The 15,358-nt window shown below is 47.4% G+C and overlaps 9 protein-coding genes and 1 non-coding gene across 10 annotated transcripts; 9 read left to right on the top strand and 1 right to left on the bottom strand.

Moving 5' to 3' along the window:
- Positions 1-511: 511 nt before the first annotated feature.
- AKAW2_20273S (RTA1 domain-containing protein) lies at positions 512-1,501 on the top strand (the record flags this gene model as incomplete). The annotated part of the gene is made up of 3 exons (XM_041684967.1): positions 512-677; positions 736-984; positions 1,056-1,501. The coding sequence occupies 3 exons, from the start codon at positions 512-514 to the stop codon at positions 1,499-1,501; spliced, it is 861 nt and encodes a 286-aa protein (XP_041539099.1).
- Positions 1,502-1,862: 361 nt separating this feature from the next.
- Positions 1,863-3,263, bottom strand: AKAW2_20274A (pyridoxal phosphate-dependent decarboxylase family protein; the record flags this gene model as incomplete). Its single annotated transcript, XM_041684969.1, has 1 exon — positions 1,863-3,263. One exon carries the CDS (start codon positions 3,261-3,263, stop codon positions 1,863-1,865), a length of 1,401 nt encoding a protein of 466 aa, XP_041539100.1.
- Positions 3,264-4,145: 882 nt separating this feature from the next.
- AKAW2_t20007S lies at positions 4,146-4,216 on the top strand. The gene has a single exon. It is a non-coding gene; the product is annotated as a tRNA-Gly (tRNA).
- Positions 4,217-5,339: 1,123 nt separating this feature from the next.
- Positions 5,340-6,468, top strand: ARN1_1 (siderophore transporter; the record flags this gene model as incomplete). The annotated part of the gene is made up of 7 exons (XM_041684970.1): positions 5,340-5,561; positions 5,613-5,696; positions 5,749-5,824; positions 5,873-5,937; positions 6,010-6,114; positions 6,171-6,264; positions 6,311-6,468. The coding sequence occupies 7 exons, from the start codon at positions 5,340-5,342 to the stop codon at positions 6,466-6,468; spliced, it is 804 nt and encodes a 267-aa protein (XP_041539101.1).
- Positions 6,469-6,620: 152 nt separating this feature from the next.
- ARN1_2 (siderophore transporter) lies at positions 6,621-7,644 on the top strand (the record flags this gene model as incomplete). The annotated part of the gene is made up of 6 exons (XM_041684971.1): positions 6,621-6,635; positions 6,687-6,744; positions 6,791-6,884; positions 6,936-7,123; positions 7,177-7,236; positions 7,283-7,644. 6 exons carry the CDS (start codon positions 6,621-6,623, stop codon positions 7,642-7,644), a joined length of 777 nt encoding a protein of 258 aa, XP_041539102.1.
- Positions 7,645-8,207: 563 nt separating this feature from the next.
- On the top strand, positions 8,208-9,458 carry AKAW2_20277S (uncharacterized protein; the record flags this gene model as incomplete). Its single annotated transcript, XM_041684972.1, has 3 exons — positions 8,208-8,522; positions 8,585-9,302; positions 9,397-9,458. The coding sequence occupies 3 exons, from the start codon at positions 8,208-8,210 to the stop codon at positions 9,456-9,458; spliced, it is 1,095 nt and encodes a 364-aa protein (XP_041539103.1).
- Positions 9,459-9,617: 159 nt separating this feature from the next.
- Positions 9,618-10,668, top strand: AKAW2_20278S (uncharacterized protein; the record flags this gene model as incomplete). The annotated part of the gene is made up of 2 exons (XM_041684973.1): positions 9,618-9,962; positions 10,021-10,668. The coding sequence occupies 2 exons, from the start codon at positions 9,618-9,620 to the stop codon at positions 10,666-10,668; spliced, it is 993 nt and encodes a 330-aa protein (XP_041539104.1).
- A 43-nt stretch (positions 10,669-10,711) lies between these two features.
- Positions 10,712-11,443, top strand: AKAW2_20279S (uncharacterized protein; the record flags this gene model as incomplete). Its single annotated transcript, XM_041684974.1, has 2 exons — positions 10,712-11,169; positions 11,221-11,443. 2 exons carry the CDS (start codon positions 10,712-10,714, stop codon positions 11,441-11,443), a joined length of 681 nt encoding a protein of 226 aa, XP_041539105.1.
- A 63-nt stretch (positions 11,444-11,506) lies between these two features.
- AKAW2_20280S (uncharacterized protein) lies at positions 11,507-13,212 on the top strand (the record flags this gene model as incomplete). Its single annotated transcript, XM_041684975.1, has 4 exons — positions 11,507-11,761; positions 11,834-12,031; positions 12,090-12,599; positions 12,661-13,212. 4 exons carry the CDS (start codon positions 11,507-11,509, stop codon positions 13,210-13,212), a joined length of 1,515 nt encoding a protein of 504 aa, XP_041539106.1.
- A 203-nt stretch (positions 13,213-13,415) lies between these two features.
- Positions 13,416-14,018, top strand: AKAW2_20281S (uncharacterized protein; the record flags this gene model as incomplete). Its single annotated transcript, XM_041684976.1, has 1 exon — positions 13,416-14,018. The coding sequence occupies one exon, from the start codon at positions 13,416-13,418 to the stop codon at positions 14,016-14,018; it is 603 nt and encodes a 200-aa protein (XP_041539107.1).
- Between the last annotated feature and the right edge of the window lie 1,340 nt (positions 14,019-15,358).

Genomic DNA, 15,358 nt, shown 5'->3' on the forward strand with positions numbered 1-15,358 from the left:
GCGTCTCGGCGTTTGGGCCTAAGGCATCATTATTTCCCGTAAACTATCCTTTTTGCGTAATGGTTTTCGAAGCGGCCTCGGAACCATTTCTTCGCAGCTAATCAGCAACTGCCTTTAGTTCCACCCATCTATTCTTGTTCCCTGGCTGTGAGATGAACGGTCTGCATAACCACGGAAGCGCAGCAACAATCATCGATATGCCCAAGTCGCTGGCTAATAAGGATTCGATCTCAACCGAACTTCAATGACTAAGCGTATAGCCTGCAGAGATTATGCTCAGATCGGGGACGCGTCCAGTGGGACTTGAGGGCCTTTGCTATCTCTTGGATAACGTTTCTCTTTCTGAAAAGGGCATAGTTTTCGAATGGATGATTATGCCCACATCATACCGAAATGCTGCCTTTTAAAGCTGGCCTGCCCGTGCCCCAGACTTCTCCGCGCTGGATTGCATATTTTTGTGAAAAGGAAACGTTTGAAGTAGTCCAGGGAGAGGGGACTCAAGTTGATCCAAATGGGGCTTGCAATTCGTTCCGGCTTTGAATACTACTATTATTACCCGTCTCTAGCAGCAGCGGTGATATTCATCATCTGTTTCGTGCTAACCACGCTCTTGCACACATTCCAGCTCATCCGGACGAAAACATGGTTCTTCATACCGTTTCTCATTGGGGGATACTGTAAGCAAGATGAACTGCACACAAGGATACTGAGCATTTCTAACGTGGTTCACTGCAGTTGAGTTTGTAGGCTACTGCGCCCGTGCCGTCTCTTGCAACCAATCCCCCAATTGGACCCTGGGCCCTTTCCTGATCAACTCACTGCTACCTCTGGTTGCGCCTGCTCTCTTTGCAGCTAGCATATATATGGAATTGGGGAGGTTGATCGTTGTTCTCCATGCTCAGAATCACAGCCTTATTCGAGTGAAATGGTTGACCAAGATCTTCGTCACCGGTGACGTTCTATCATTTCTTCTTCAAGCTGGAGGTAGGGACAACTCCGCAGTTGCCGAGCAAATGCTACGAACACTTGCTAAATTCTCAAACTTCTACCCGCAGGAGCTGGCCTCATGGGTACTCACTCTCAAAGCGGTGCTCAAAACGGGTCGCATATCATTGTTGTCGGACTCGTCGTCCAGATTGTTTTCTTCGGTTTTTTCATCATCACCACCGCAATTTTCCACCGTCGCATGCTACAAAATCCGACACCGTACTCCCTTGAGATAAACTGGAAGAAGCTTATCTGGGTGTTGTACTCAGCTAGTGTGCTCATCCTTGTGCGGTCGATTTACCGTCTCGTCGAGTATATCGAAGGGTTTGGAGGATATTTGCTTTCTCATGAGGCGTACCTTTACGTATTTGACGCTTTGCTTATGTTTGCGGTCATGCTGATATTCCATGTCGTCCACCCGAGTGAGCTTAATGCTTGGTTGAAGTCGGGAGGGCTAGTTAGCAAAGGGTTTCGCTTCGAAAAGCTGAACGGGAACGCGATTCCCATCAGCTGATACTATCTTCATTATACACTTGTTTTTCGCAATTGACATAATTCGCTGTTCAAGGTGATTACGGTCTCATCATAACCAAACTTCGTGTAGTGACAGGTTTGTGTTGGTCCACAACACTGCAGCAAGAATTGTATTCATTCAGTGCTGCTGCATATAACGCATGTTGTCAAATCAAGCAAACTCGGTTACATGTGTTTCACTTAGGAGTCAGCTGATCAGAACAACCTTAAAGCATTAGATGTCAAATGCGACAACTCCCCCCCTCACTTAAACTTGTGTTACGCCATTCCTGCTTGAGACAATGAAACGACTCTGGTTACAGCAGTAGGTATTATGCTTATATTTCCCAGCATTGTTTACTTCAATCTATGATTCCTTTGCTAATCAGTCGTGCATTCCGATTCAGAGCGTCGATTATATCGCGAATTTCGTCATCTGTAGTCTGTGGGTTGATTGTACACATACGAAGGCAGACAACCCCGCGAAAACGTGTGGTGAGCACGACTGCGATGTTCTGGGCCAACATTCTCTTGGACACAAGGCTGTTGATATCATCAATGGCCTCTGTACTCACTCCATGCGGATTGAAACGGAAGTTGATAACAGCCATGTTACTAGGTGTGACGATTTCCCACTCGCTGAGCTTACTCAGCTCAGTCTGAACGAGGTCCGAAAGTTCGAATCCACGCAGAACCATCCGGTCAATCATGTCCGTCCCGAGAATTTGCAGGGAGAACCAAAGCCTCATGTGACAAGCTGGTCGTGTCAATTCGATCCCGAAGTTGAAAGGATTTTCAACATAGCCGTCTTCGACATCGCGTAAGAAGTGCGCGGTTGTGGCGAAACTCTCTCTTGGATGGGACTTGTCCCTGAAAAGGACAACACTACAGCCATAGGTTTGAAAGAGCCACTTGTGAGGATCCCAGGCGATGCTGTCAGCGCGGCCGATACCTTGCAGAAGGTTCCTGCGCGATTGGCAGAAAGCGACGGATCCTCCATACGCAGCGTCGACGTGCATCCACAGTCCATGCTCTGCGGCTATGTCTGCAATTGCGTCAAGAGGATCGATGCTTCCGGTACTGGTTGAGCCGCAGGTTGTGATTACCACATAAGGCTTTAATCCGTTTTCGATGTCCTGGGTGATCGCCCGGCGAAGACTCTCCGGATCCATCTGAAATTCGGCATTGCAGGGCACGGTCCTTATCTGCTGCTTTAAAAGGCCCGTTATATGGAGCGTTTTTGCTATACAGAAGTGCGTCTCCTCTGTCACATATGCTGTTGCTTTTGTGCGCATGTCATCTTCCACAAGCTGGTCCCGTGCAACAGTCAATGCAGTAAGGCAAGCAAGGGAGGCACCGGACACAAACTGTCCCCCTGCTGATGGAGGCAGTCCGAACTTTTCGGCTACCCAGCGAATGATAGATTCTTCTACCGCGCAGATACCGGCACCCGACTCTGAACTCCCTGCATAATTGTTGAAAGAGGTCGAAATGACATCTCCCAACCACGATAGAGGAGAGGCTGCCGAGGGCACAAAGGCGTAGAATCTTGGGTGATTGACGTTGAATCCATAGGAGAGAATATCTTCGAACTCTTTCACAACGTCTTCCAGTGACCTCCCTTGGTCAGGCGGAGAAGACTTCAACAATTTGACCAGCTGCTCTTCTGTTGGCCGCTTGACCAAGGTTGCTTGATCAGATAAAAATCTGTCGCCGACAATGCCTGAAAGCCCTTGGAGTGCTTCTCTCACGATTCCGTCCATAGCGAAGATGGCGAGGGGCCACTAAAACTGCTTGTGGCAAGATCGAGGGATCAATGTAGCCCGGCTTCAGTATAATAACTGCGCTATGCGATTTTGGATGGTCTGCATCGTCAATACTCGCGGGGATCTGACATTTTTTCTTGCTTTTATAGTGCACCATGATACCAGGGGCCCATCACCCTTGAGATACGCAGGAGAAGCTAATGCGAGCAGCCGCATCGGGGAAATCATTGGTGTCCACTGGCACATTCCACCCTTCGGCTAGAAAATTGCCTATCACTTGCAGGGTATTGTGCATTTTCTGTGCGGGCAAAAGCATAGTGTTAACTAACCTCTGTCGCCTCTGGAAAACAAGGATCGTTGGTTAAGGTTCGGCGAGATGACCAACTATCAAGGTTCTTCTTGGCATAACTTGGTCATTGGGGTCGGGCTTCATCAGGCTATCGGGGGGCTTTCCGGAAATTGTGTGAATTATCAGGGATAAAGAAGATCCTGTATTTAGCAACACGCATGATATTTTTCTAACTGGCCTTTGACTTGCATAGCTTGGATGGTTGAAAATGATGATTGTGTAACACTTGGGCAACCACCCCTTGCAATAAAATATGTCGCCAACCTTTCCGCAGGAAATGATGTTCACAAAAAGCCTATTGTTAGTGGTAGGTATCTACATCCCTGGCTCAATGTCAGCTTGAAAGAGTGACATGACTGTCTAGGTACCATAATAGAACCTAATTAAATATAAATTGTACACGTCAGGTCAGATGGTCAAGGTTGTGCCATGATATGGTGTGTAGCGGATGACGATCGTTGTTGGAAGTTGCTTACCTCATATTATGCTAGGTTATGGCTCAAAATATTGAAACTCTTTTCAATTAAGTAGCATCATTGGTCTAGTGGTAGAATTCATCGTTGCCATCGATGAGGCCCGTGTTCGATTCACGGATGATGCAATGTGATTTCTTTTTTGTTTTCTTTTTTTGACCCTTACCAGAGTATGAAGCGGACCCATTCTTTTTTCTCACCCTCATCTTATCCGTGATTGTTTCTTATCTACAGCGCAGTTTAGTAGTCGCGTCTGTTGAAGGAAGAAGTTTTATCGTTTAGCTACGTTCCAATTGATAACTACTGTTTCGCCCCCGAATGCGAGATACACATCACTGTCTTCCCTTCAACATTTCAACTAACTCCTGTTGGACGTTATTGATGCCTAGCATACTAAGACGCTGGCCTGTGTAACATTCCACACCCTCAACACAAAGGTCTCGTTGACACTTGTCATGCCATGCACAAGAATGGTGATCCGAAAACGCGATCGACAAGCCATCATACGTACCACAAGACTGGAAATCTTAGAGAGAGCCGGTTGTCATTTCCGAGGAGTGGTTGAAGCGATGTCACTCGGTCGGTTAGCTTGGCTGACATGAATGCTGGAATGATTGGTATCTTCAGCGACAAATGATACTTGCCCAAGATCGCAGAATACATGAAGTGAGTATGTCATATCGATAATTCCATACTATTCAACTGCTCAGCATGACGCTAGCCAGGCGCAGACATCTGTAAAATGGCCTCATCAATTATGGCTCGCCAGTGTGTGGTGATATAACTTGAGCATATGCGCATGACGAAAGTAGCACTTGGATTTGCGTCAAATCGAGAAAGCTGCTCATCATGATATTATTGATATTACAGCTGCAACACCAACGAGATATGGACACAGCAAATCTTGCTCTCGCCGATTGGTGATTCGAAAAGAAATACGAGGAAACTCCTGTTTATGTGAATAGCTACAGCAATGCAGCATATTTATCAGATCGAAGTGGGGTCTTTCCAGAATTCAACTTCTTTCATCAGATAAGATAGAAAGTAAGTTGTGTATTAAATGGATGAAAGAGGGATTTTATTCCCGCCACATAGCTATTAGCTGATGTTGGGATGATGGCCGCTGACGTTCCTACCACCATCCGACACTCTTTTATCCCCTCAAATCCCCCTCGCTTTCACACCACTTCTCTGCTATCATTGGCAAAGCTCCCTCCAGATACCTGGCAGAATAATTAGGCCAGAGCTACAATGTCTAATAACAAGGAGAGCTCTCATGCCGCCGAGACTCCCGTTTCGGCTCATGATGCGCAAGGTCCTGGCGTAACACCAGGACTTGGAAGTCCAGGTGTCCAGCGGATCGAGGCTCTTTCATCTCACCTACATATCCTTGACCGTGTGTTTCTCTTCTGTGGAGTTTTCCTCATTGCCTATGTCTACGGCCTCGATAGCCTATTGCGGGGCACTTATCAGGTTGGCTTTCGCCAGCATGTTTATTGAACCATCAAAGCTCATGATCTCTAGCCATACGCTACGGCATCATATGAATCACATAGTGTGTTATCGAGTGTCGATATTCTCAGAGCGGTCATTGCTGCAGCAGCGCAGGTTTGTAGTCTTTGTTTCTCCAATTCAGCAACTAATCTGATTTATTACCCAGCCGACTGCAGCTAAGATCGCCGATGTTTTTGGGAGAGTGGAGTTGATTTTGGTCTCAATATTCTTCTATACCCTTGGTACTGAGTGCAATTCATCCTGAGTCGGTGTGTTCTAACACTCAGTAGGCACCATTGTTGAGGCGTCTTCGAGTACGGTCGAGCAATTTGCTGCGGGCGCTGTGCTTTACCAGGTGAGTCGAGTCCCTCTTGACTAATCAGATGAGATGCTACTACGTTTCGACTAACATTGTGATATACAATAGATTGGATACACGGCTATTATTCTGCTCGTTGAGGTTTTGGTTGCGGATGTCACGTCGCTTCGCTCTCGTCTGCTGTTTTCATATATCCCAACACTTCCGTTTTTGGTAAGATGGCAGATTCGAAAGAAGACGAAGTGCTTGATCTTAGCTGATGCCGGTAGATCAACACTTGGATTAGTGGAAACATAACTGGGGCTGTGCTGAAAGTGACCACATGGCGCTGGGGAATCGGCATGTTTGCGATAATCTATCCCAGTGAGTATATCCTCGCACGAGTCAGTCAATTGCTGACAGATTCTAGTCTGCACTCTCCCTCTTCTCATGGTTCTTTACATTGTGTACCACAGAGCCAAGAAGGACGGTACAGTGGATCATATCGCAGGCGCCTTTCGCACGTTGGGTGTTCGGCGCCTGGCGATTGAGTTGTTTTGGCAACTGGACGTGATTGGTATTATCTGATGATCGCTTTTCTTGCCATGATTTTGGTACCTCTCACGATAGCCGGCGGCCTGGATTCTCAGTGGAAGAAAGCAAGGATCATCGCTCCTCTCGTTCTGGGGCTGTGTTGTATTCCGGCATGGGTTATTTGGGAGAGAACCTGCAAGCATCCTATGGTTCCATTCAAGGTAGGCAGCCAGTATATGGTCTGGGAGTTTCTGATACTAACGGGTCTGTAGCTTCTAAAGGATAGAGCGGTCTGGGGTGCCTTGGGAATTGCTGTCATGTTGAACACCGGTAAGCAGGAGCATATACTTCCTGTACTCCGTCTAACGAGGTGCAGCATGGGCTCTTCAAAGTGAATATCTATACACAGTTCTCATTGTTAGCTTTGGTGAGAGTATTACAAGCGCAACGAGGATAAGGTCCCTTTATAGGTAAGCTGGTGGAAATCTGATCTGCATAGACGTCAAACTTATCCTTCACAGCTTTGCCAGTGTTCTCACTGGATCCATTCTAGGCCTTGTAGTCTACAAGGTCAGGCGACTCAAGCCATTCATCGTTGGAGGTACATTGTTGTTCATGGTGGCCTATGGTATCCTGATCTACTACCGCGGAGGGCCCACATCGTCAAGTCATTCGGGGATAATTGGCGCCCAGATCCTTTTGGGGATTGGTAAGTCCAGATACACCAATTGAAAGTTGAATCAGACTGACTAGTATGTTTAGCTGGAGGATTGTTTCCTTACCCTGCGCAAGCCAGCATCCAAGCTGCCACCAAGCATGAGCGTGAGTTTCCTATATCTTCTCTGAGACTAATACTAACAATAGCAAGACTTGGCCGTCGTCACCGGATTATTTCTAGCCTGCTACAATATCGGCACCGCAATCGGAGGAAGCATTTCTGGAGCCGTCTGGACCCAAGTTCTCCCCGGAGAGCTAAACAGTAGACTCGGTAACGCCACAATGGCAGCTCAAGCGTATAAGGATCCGTTCACACTCAGTGCTACTTACCCAATTGGGACCCCGGACCGTGATGCCGTGGTAGCTGCTTACAAGCATACGCAGAGGCTGTTGTGCATTACCGGCATTTGCTTGACCGTGCCGCTGGTTGCATTTTCCCTCTGCACCCGCAACTTGGTTTTGACGAAAGAGCAAAGTTTTGCACATGCGGAAGAGGATACTGATGAAGCTTGATCGGCTATGACAACATACTCGTGTGGGGTGGTGTTGTAGTAGCTTGATTGCTTAGAAGCATAGTGTTTATTGATGATATCCTGTTGCCTCAATTGCTTATTGAACCATGAAATCAGAGACACACCATATTTTAAAAACATGTGACCACAGAGTAACTGGATGAATCAGACACGTATCGTACGATTGTTGCGACTAGAACTGGCTTAACTCGTTGAATTACAGGTTCGCGACTCCGTTAGTCAGCCACCTTCCATGGAAACTTGGTCAACCGGTTGCTGTGATCTGTGAAAAACAACCACCACATACGCGCACATTTGGACGTGTACCAGAAAATCAAAGAAGTTGTGTCTCATGTGGGGGTTATGTTGAGTTGAAGTATTACATCTCATTGGAATGTGAAGATAACTCTACCTCAAGTAGCAGAAGATCAGAAAGAGATGTTCTCATCGCATTACCTCTCATGGCGCGTTGAGCCAGATTGATGGTTTGCTATTCTGTCTTTCAATCCTATCTGACTTCCACTTCAGGTTTGCTTCAGATCAAATATAGGATATTCGCTGATCATGTCTTCTGATTTCGATGCTATTTGGGAGGACCTTCTGGCGGATTTGAAGACACTACCTGCTATCTCGTTTGATGGGTTTGCCCGTCGAATCCATTTTCGAGCTCGCTGGAATAGTGACTTCAACAGTCTGAGGAAGTACATTGGCACTGACCAACCATACCCTGCTGGCGATGAAAATCACAACCAGGAGCTTGATGGCATGGACACGGGAAATGACTTCAGCAGGCTGGGAAATTGGTTTCTTACTGCCGAGTTCATGAGCATTGATGACGATGGCTATTGGCAGAAATATCTAGCAATGCAACTTTTCCCGGTCAGTTCATTATGGCTGTGAAATGCTACCACAATAGCTAACACAGAGCCCACTAATCTCAGTTCATTATCTATCCTATCTTTACCCCAGAAGTACTCCGCGGTCTCATGTCGATGTGTCTTGCCGAGCATCTCAATAGTAAATTCAAAAGCAATGGTCATCCTAGCCTCATGGAGCTAGCAAACACTACCGGCTTCGCGGACTACTTCATCAACAGAATACAAACCAAATCTTTCATTATTAACCTTGCCTTGACTGATCCCACAAGGTCAGATCATTTGTTTAGCATTTCAACCCTTCTGGTCGCGGACTATCTGTATTACAAAACGGCTTGGCTTGACATATTTAAACTGCTGTCGAAAGACAGACCAAGCTTTAAAGCACTCCATGCCTGGTCTCTTGTGACATGGAATGAGCAGGAACGGGGAGATGGAGTGGAGACAGATAACATTGTGAAGAACTGTGGTATAGCCGCGACAATGGCATATTGTTCTGTGCTAGGCTCGCTGTCGACTTTCGATGCACTGAACTTCTTCTACAAGGCAGTAATGACTGCGATTGATACAGATTCATTTCCAGAACTTCGCCCGTACCTCGACAGCATCCAAGCAAGTCTGAAGAGGTTGATTGACGAAGCCGCCATCATCAACGAATTCGTAAGCTACTCCGAGAAGCTTTACACGACCTTCTACCACAACATGTCCGAGAATTGGCGTGATGGAGTACGCAACGCGTGGAGAGAACGTAATACTGGCGCTTTAACAGACTGGGTCAACAAGGGTAAGGCTCGCCCATCCCTGCCTACTTTCATGTGGACATTATGGAATGAGGTCAGAGCTAACTTTAATGATATAGCTACAGACTCGAATTCTAGGAATCTATCTCCGCTTATACCGGTGGAATTACAATCTAGTCTCTTATCTGGAACGAACCTGAATCTTTCTCGAAGTGAATCAAAGCAGATAGAGGCCGTTGCTAACAACAACCGATTCCTTGTGTCCACGAAGCCGCCGCGATATAACCACGAGGGGTATGGCACCGTGGCGTCAAAGTCTCTGAAAGTGTGCTCGGTCGGCTTCAGTAAGCTCCACATATATGGACAATTACGGAAGTATTAAGTTAACTGATGGATTGGCAGACGGTGAAAAGCCCTTTACAACACCATCGCAGGTGTTCTACACTACTACTGGACTTCGAGCGGTAGACCCAGGTTCCGCCAAAGCGAGTTGTCCACATGCCCATATTGGGCCATTGAGAAGGGGACATATCCTCTATCGCCTGGACGGAAGTCCCGATAATAATGCCTCATACGAAACTGTGGCAATAAGATCTATAGAAGTGGGCCCCGAAACAGAGCAGAAAGTTTACAGCGTGTCGCTGTGGGCAGGCGAGCAATCGCATCACGCGAACGGTTACCTTCTTGCCATCAATGATCCCAACGTAAGTTCAACCGAAGTTTGTTACCATCTTTGATTCGTCTTTATAATTGATTCGTTAGAGAGCTGTGGAAGCCGCGGCCCGTGCCCTTCGTGCCCTTCCACCGAAGAAGCGGATTTCACTTCTTGCATCATTTCACGAGCTCAGTTCGACGTTCACGAAGAACGACATTCAAGCTATCCATGAGCGACTGAATTTCGAACTCTTTGGAAGTTATGGGAAAAGAGAGGAAGGCCTAATTTCACGGTCCGAAATCTTCCCGGCCCTGGTCTCTCCAATTGACCAGCTAAAAGCGATGAAATACAACCCTCGACAACTACCCAATGGTGTGCCTCTGGACAGGATACAAAGGAGATTTTCGCTGTTAGCAATAGGCGACTCCAACTTGCCTTCGGCATACACGCTGCCCGACTTGAGCGTCATAGATGACTGTATTCTTATAGATGACGTGCCTCAGATGAGATGCGAGGTGAACCACCATAGGAGAACGTTTCAATGGACACGCAGAGTTCAAGAAAATATGTTTGAACATGGAGTTCTGTCTCTTTACAACCATGGGCTGTCAGGCAAGGGTGTGGTACTCATTTCTCCCACAGATGCACCAGAAGATTGCTCAAAGAAGGATGTCCAAGCATTTGAGGCATTGCCCAAAAGTGTAGCAAAAAAACATCCAGCTGCTTCACGCCAAGCGGCAAGCGGGCGAACCTGAAAGCGACGATGAAGGGGAATACATACCTGTTATCACAGTTTCAATGCAATACGACAAGAACACATGGGCCCCGGATGAACCAATAGATGAACCGAAGGATCCTATGTCCGGTATGGATGTGCAATGGGGTTTTCTGTACCCACCTGATGGATCCCAGACCACAGAAACGAGAGTACCCATTCTTGACGAGCTCAGAGATCGACTCAACGAAAAATACAATCGAGAGTTTGAGAGGCTTTATGATAGCTGGGAGGTAATACTGGATGACGGAAGGACTAGAGCAACCGTAGAATTTAACCTTGCAAGCATCGTGCCTTTTATCTCCGATGCTGGAATGGACGTCAACACTCTGAATGTGAATTTCAAGTCCCAGTTGGGGATCGATATCACTCTTCCGATTCTTTTCCAGTCATTCTATATCGACTATGATGTGGACCTACGCACTGTCAAGGGCGCCATCTTCGACTACAACCCTCTGATGCGTGACACAAAAGGAGATAGGTAGGTAGCTAAATGTGCCATATGTCTTGCCTCATGTGCTAACATATGCAGGCATTACATCTGTGGGACTTCCGACATTGATGATTCCGAGATCTATGATATGCGATTGAAGACATCTAGAGCGTTTGCAGATTGTGCGAACTTGACTGCGCCGACATCGTTCACGTCGGCCTTACACCCAGCAGAAGTGACCGAACAGTTGCATCTGCTGCAAGAGCCTACTGTCGACGAACTTCTCAACCCGTATGGCTATGATGAGGTTGCAGTAAGTTAAATATGACCAATAGGACGAACGGGTTTCCATAGCTGACCAAGTATCGCGGCACGGATCCATAACATGACCCAAGTACTCATCAAATCGATGATGTTCTACCACATGGATGACAATCAGCGCGAAGATTTGACCGGCCAGGCCAAGCCCACAAACTTAGATTCGAGTTTGGCGGAAAATCTCCCGTCAGACCTGCAGAAATTCTTTCGAGAGAAGTACGCCCCGGCGTTTCTATGTCAGTCGGTGATGCGCTATGAAAAGTATGAAGATAAGTTCACGGAGCAGGAGAAGAAGAACATGCGGTATTGGTGGGACGGAAATGTGAGTATTATGCGACATAACAAATCTCTGATGAATGTGAGAATTCTAATGCGCTTTCATTATCTCTTGCAGGGTGACAAGTGTCTTGCAAAGTCCAAGGAATATGCAGAAATCAACCGCCGGGCTTCTGTTGAAGCCGTTCGACAATTTAATAAAGACATACTCGATAAATATCTCGACGATAACCCGACGGAGTGGGCCTGCACTCTTTACGCCGCTTTGAAGGATAAGGGGCGAATGTTGACGTATCTAGCACATCCTATCCAGGGCGTAAGTAAAAGCGTTGCGCTTATACTGTGGTTTTCTATTGATGCGATGTTCCAATCAGAGCGTAAATGTGATCAACCGCGAGTGCTGTATCCTTGACGCATTGGCACCATCGGAGGGAATAGCTGATCAGTGGTTCGAATACTTCGTTGGCTTCGCCAGTGAGCGCCATATTCACTATCCATACATTGATCCAGACGAGGACCTGGCTGGTCAATGGTTACATGATTCGATGAAGGATCTCATTCAACGTGTCCTTGAGGGAGATCCTTCCGTCGATGAGGATGTGCGCAAGGGGTTGGAAAAAGACATAGAAGAGTTTGAAAAGGCGAATGGGCTTGATCAAACTGCAACCGCTGAGGCCAGGGCCAGCAATATCGTGGAGAAGGGGGCGGTGTTCTTTGCAGAAGCGAAGAAGTGGCTGACCGCAGTAGGCAAAGGCCTTGCGGTTGCTTTGCAAGGAACGAGGTTGTTTCAATTGGCAGAAGCTAGCTTTGAGCAGGTGACAAAGGCTATCGGTGACAGCTTGCCAGGGCTTAAGAAGCTGAAGCCAATTGCTACAATAGGAATGGTATGTCATTGTGACTCTTCGCGATCGGACCGGACCGGTAGAGCTAATCAGAATTCACTAGGTCGCGTATTATGTATTCCAACTTGCGTCGAGTCTCTATGGGTTGATCACAGATTGGGACACCATGGAAGACGCTAAGAAAGCTGTGGTCATATTGGAGATGATACAGACCGTTGTGAATGGCATCGGTCAGGCTCGTGATGCCTGGAATAATTACAAAAACAGAGATACTGCCACAACTCCAGAGGACGCCTTAGATACCGCCACTCTAAACCAGGGGGTTGAGAAGTCAGTTTCTGAAAGTGGAGGCGGACTCGCTGAGATGTCCGACGAGATTAATGGCGAAGGCACATTCAACGAGATTGTTAGCGACCACTTGCTCCCAGAGGGCCCAGCTACCGAAGGCGACAATGCAGGACGGTGGAACGAAGGCGCCGATAAACCGCCAGAGAATATTCCAGCTGGTGGGGAGGATGTGGTGTCTAAGTGGAATGTATCTGGAAATGCTGTCAAGATCCTTAATGCTTTCTTGGGTATTGGGCTAGTTATCGCAATGACCTTCAGGTCGGTTCAGTCATCCCACTCCGCGGGTTACCTACCCGGTATCCACTAACAAGAAGCAGTTTGGTCCAGGACTGGGATAAATTGACAACGGGAGGAAAGATCATCAACACGATCGCGCTGCTTTCGCAAACACTCACCGTGGTTTTGGATATTGTGGAGGTGGGCTCATCCATTGGACTCTATACAGTCACAGGGGTATTTGCCACAGCTTTGCCCATACTCGGGGCTGTGCTCGCGGTTCTTGGCGTGGTGATGATGCTGATCGACCTGTTTGTGAACTTGTTCGGTGGCTCCCAACCTCCCGACCCGGTGCAGGAATTCATCGACCATGTAGCCAAATGCCTAGTTGGGGAATTTGACAAGGCGCCTCCGCCGAAACTTGACTATACCATCCCCAGCGTCACTTATGAATCCGGCAAAGTGACCGGCATCACCATTAAGGGCGAGAACACCACAGCCGATGAAATCAGCATCCCGAATGCACGCATTATCGTGACCAGCGGCAGCGACGACGTCTGTCTGTTCTCTACGAGTGAATTTGAGCTGGTGGAGGACTCAGACCCCGACAAAGACTCGGATGGACATCTCTATGTGACTCCGAACAGTAAAGCCGAGGGCACCTTATCCAGTAGCGTCCTCGGTGATGAGATGGAATACCATGAATATGATCTAGTAGTCGGAGGAAACAAGAAGGATACGGAGAACAGTTTGCACAAGCTGATCCTGCAAGCGAAGGAGAGCTTCACAGCAGTCTGGACGGGGAAGATTAACAAAAGCGGTCGGAGTCTGGTCGAGATCATTGAGAAATCGGATCTTGACAAATGCCATGTTCAGTACACGGTGTTGAGAATCTGAAAGTCCGAACCTGCTGCTATGATTTGCTTTGTTCCAGCCCACAGAATGGACTTTGGGTATCGATTGATTATGGCGTGCTTCTTAGCCAACAGAATGAATCAACACGGATATTCCGAATGGCTTTGATACCGACCGGCACGGGTTTATCCAAGCGACGGTATTCGTCGGCGTCTTTGAAACTGATAATCAAAAATTCCTCAGTAATTATTGGATGCGATGTTTTCGAAGATATTGCCTCCCGGTAGTGACACACAGTCCTCTAGTGTGTGGAAGTGATGCGACCGTGAGGGAGGAGATGAAATCGAACCATCTAGAGCTGTTTAGTTAGTTCGGTTGGGCAGTCAGTAGATAACTAGACTAGTAGTAGTCAGTCAGGTGTCGCCGGTCGGTCGGTCGGTCGGGCGGGCCAGCCAGCTAGACTAACTAGATAGCCAGTGTCGGAAACTTGGTAGTGAGTGAGTGAGTATCTGACTAGCGTCCGGTGGGACGAGGCGAGAGCGATCGAAGGAAGAAGAAGAAGAAAAATCAGGGCGAGAGCGTGATCAACAGGGGTGAGGCAGCTGCTAAGCATTCATCACATCAACACCACTACTACCCACCACCACCCAGACACGTCGCCTGATCGGGGCGGCGCGAAGATAGTAGAACAAGTGAGCAACATCATTCATACGACAATTTAATTATATTGGAAGATCAGTAGTAGTCGTCATCAATTGATTTATAACCATCCCACATGAGATGATCACCCCTTAAATCGAATTCAAGTGAAAGAAAACGGTCGCATGCCATGCCATACCATGCCATTGATTGATGACGAGCGACTGGTTACACAGGAATGCCCAGAACATGAGGAATTGAGGGCGGGTGTAGCAACCTGTTGCAACTTGCAAGTTTGAACTTTGCACGAAATTCAAACTAAGAAGAGGTCCGGGCGCGGCGGAAATATCCCCGTGACAGGGAAACATTTTTCTTTTTAGCTTGGCGTGGTGGTTGGTGCCGGTGCCGATTTGCCGCGGACTTTGAGTTTCATGTAGGAAGTATAGAAGTGTGTCGATTGTATGGTTCCATCTAATCAGCGGGTGATTCATGGATTAGGTATTATTATTATCATAATTATTGATGATGATTTTACGTTCCGTTCCGTTATCCGGATTATCGTCGACCAAACTAACCAACAATTGCAGGTCTACCTACCACTCTTCCGTTCTTCATGCTTGGTTTTGGTTCTTGTGGTCCGTCCTGGACCATACTTTCTTAATTGATCGGCAAAAAAGCAAGAGAAGGGGACGGACTAAACTAAGCATTGCTCGCTACCAGTAAATCAAGTACGTACCGTAGTG

Source organism: Aspergillus luchuensis, chromosome 2 (assembly GCF_016861625.1).
Source record: "Aspergillus luchuensis IFO 4308 DNA, chromosome 2, nearly complete sequence".
Taxonomy (NCBI): Eukaryota; Fungi; Ascomycota; class Eurotiomycetes; order Eurotiales; family Aspergillaceae; genus Aspergillus; species Aspergillus luchuensis.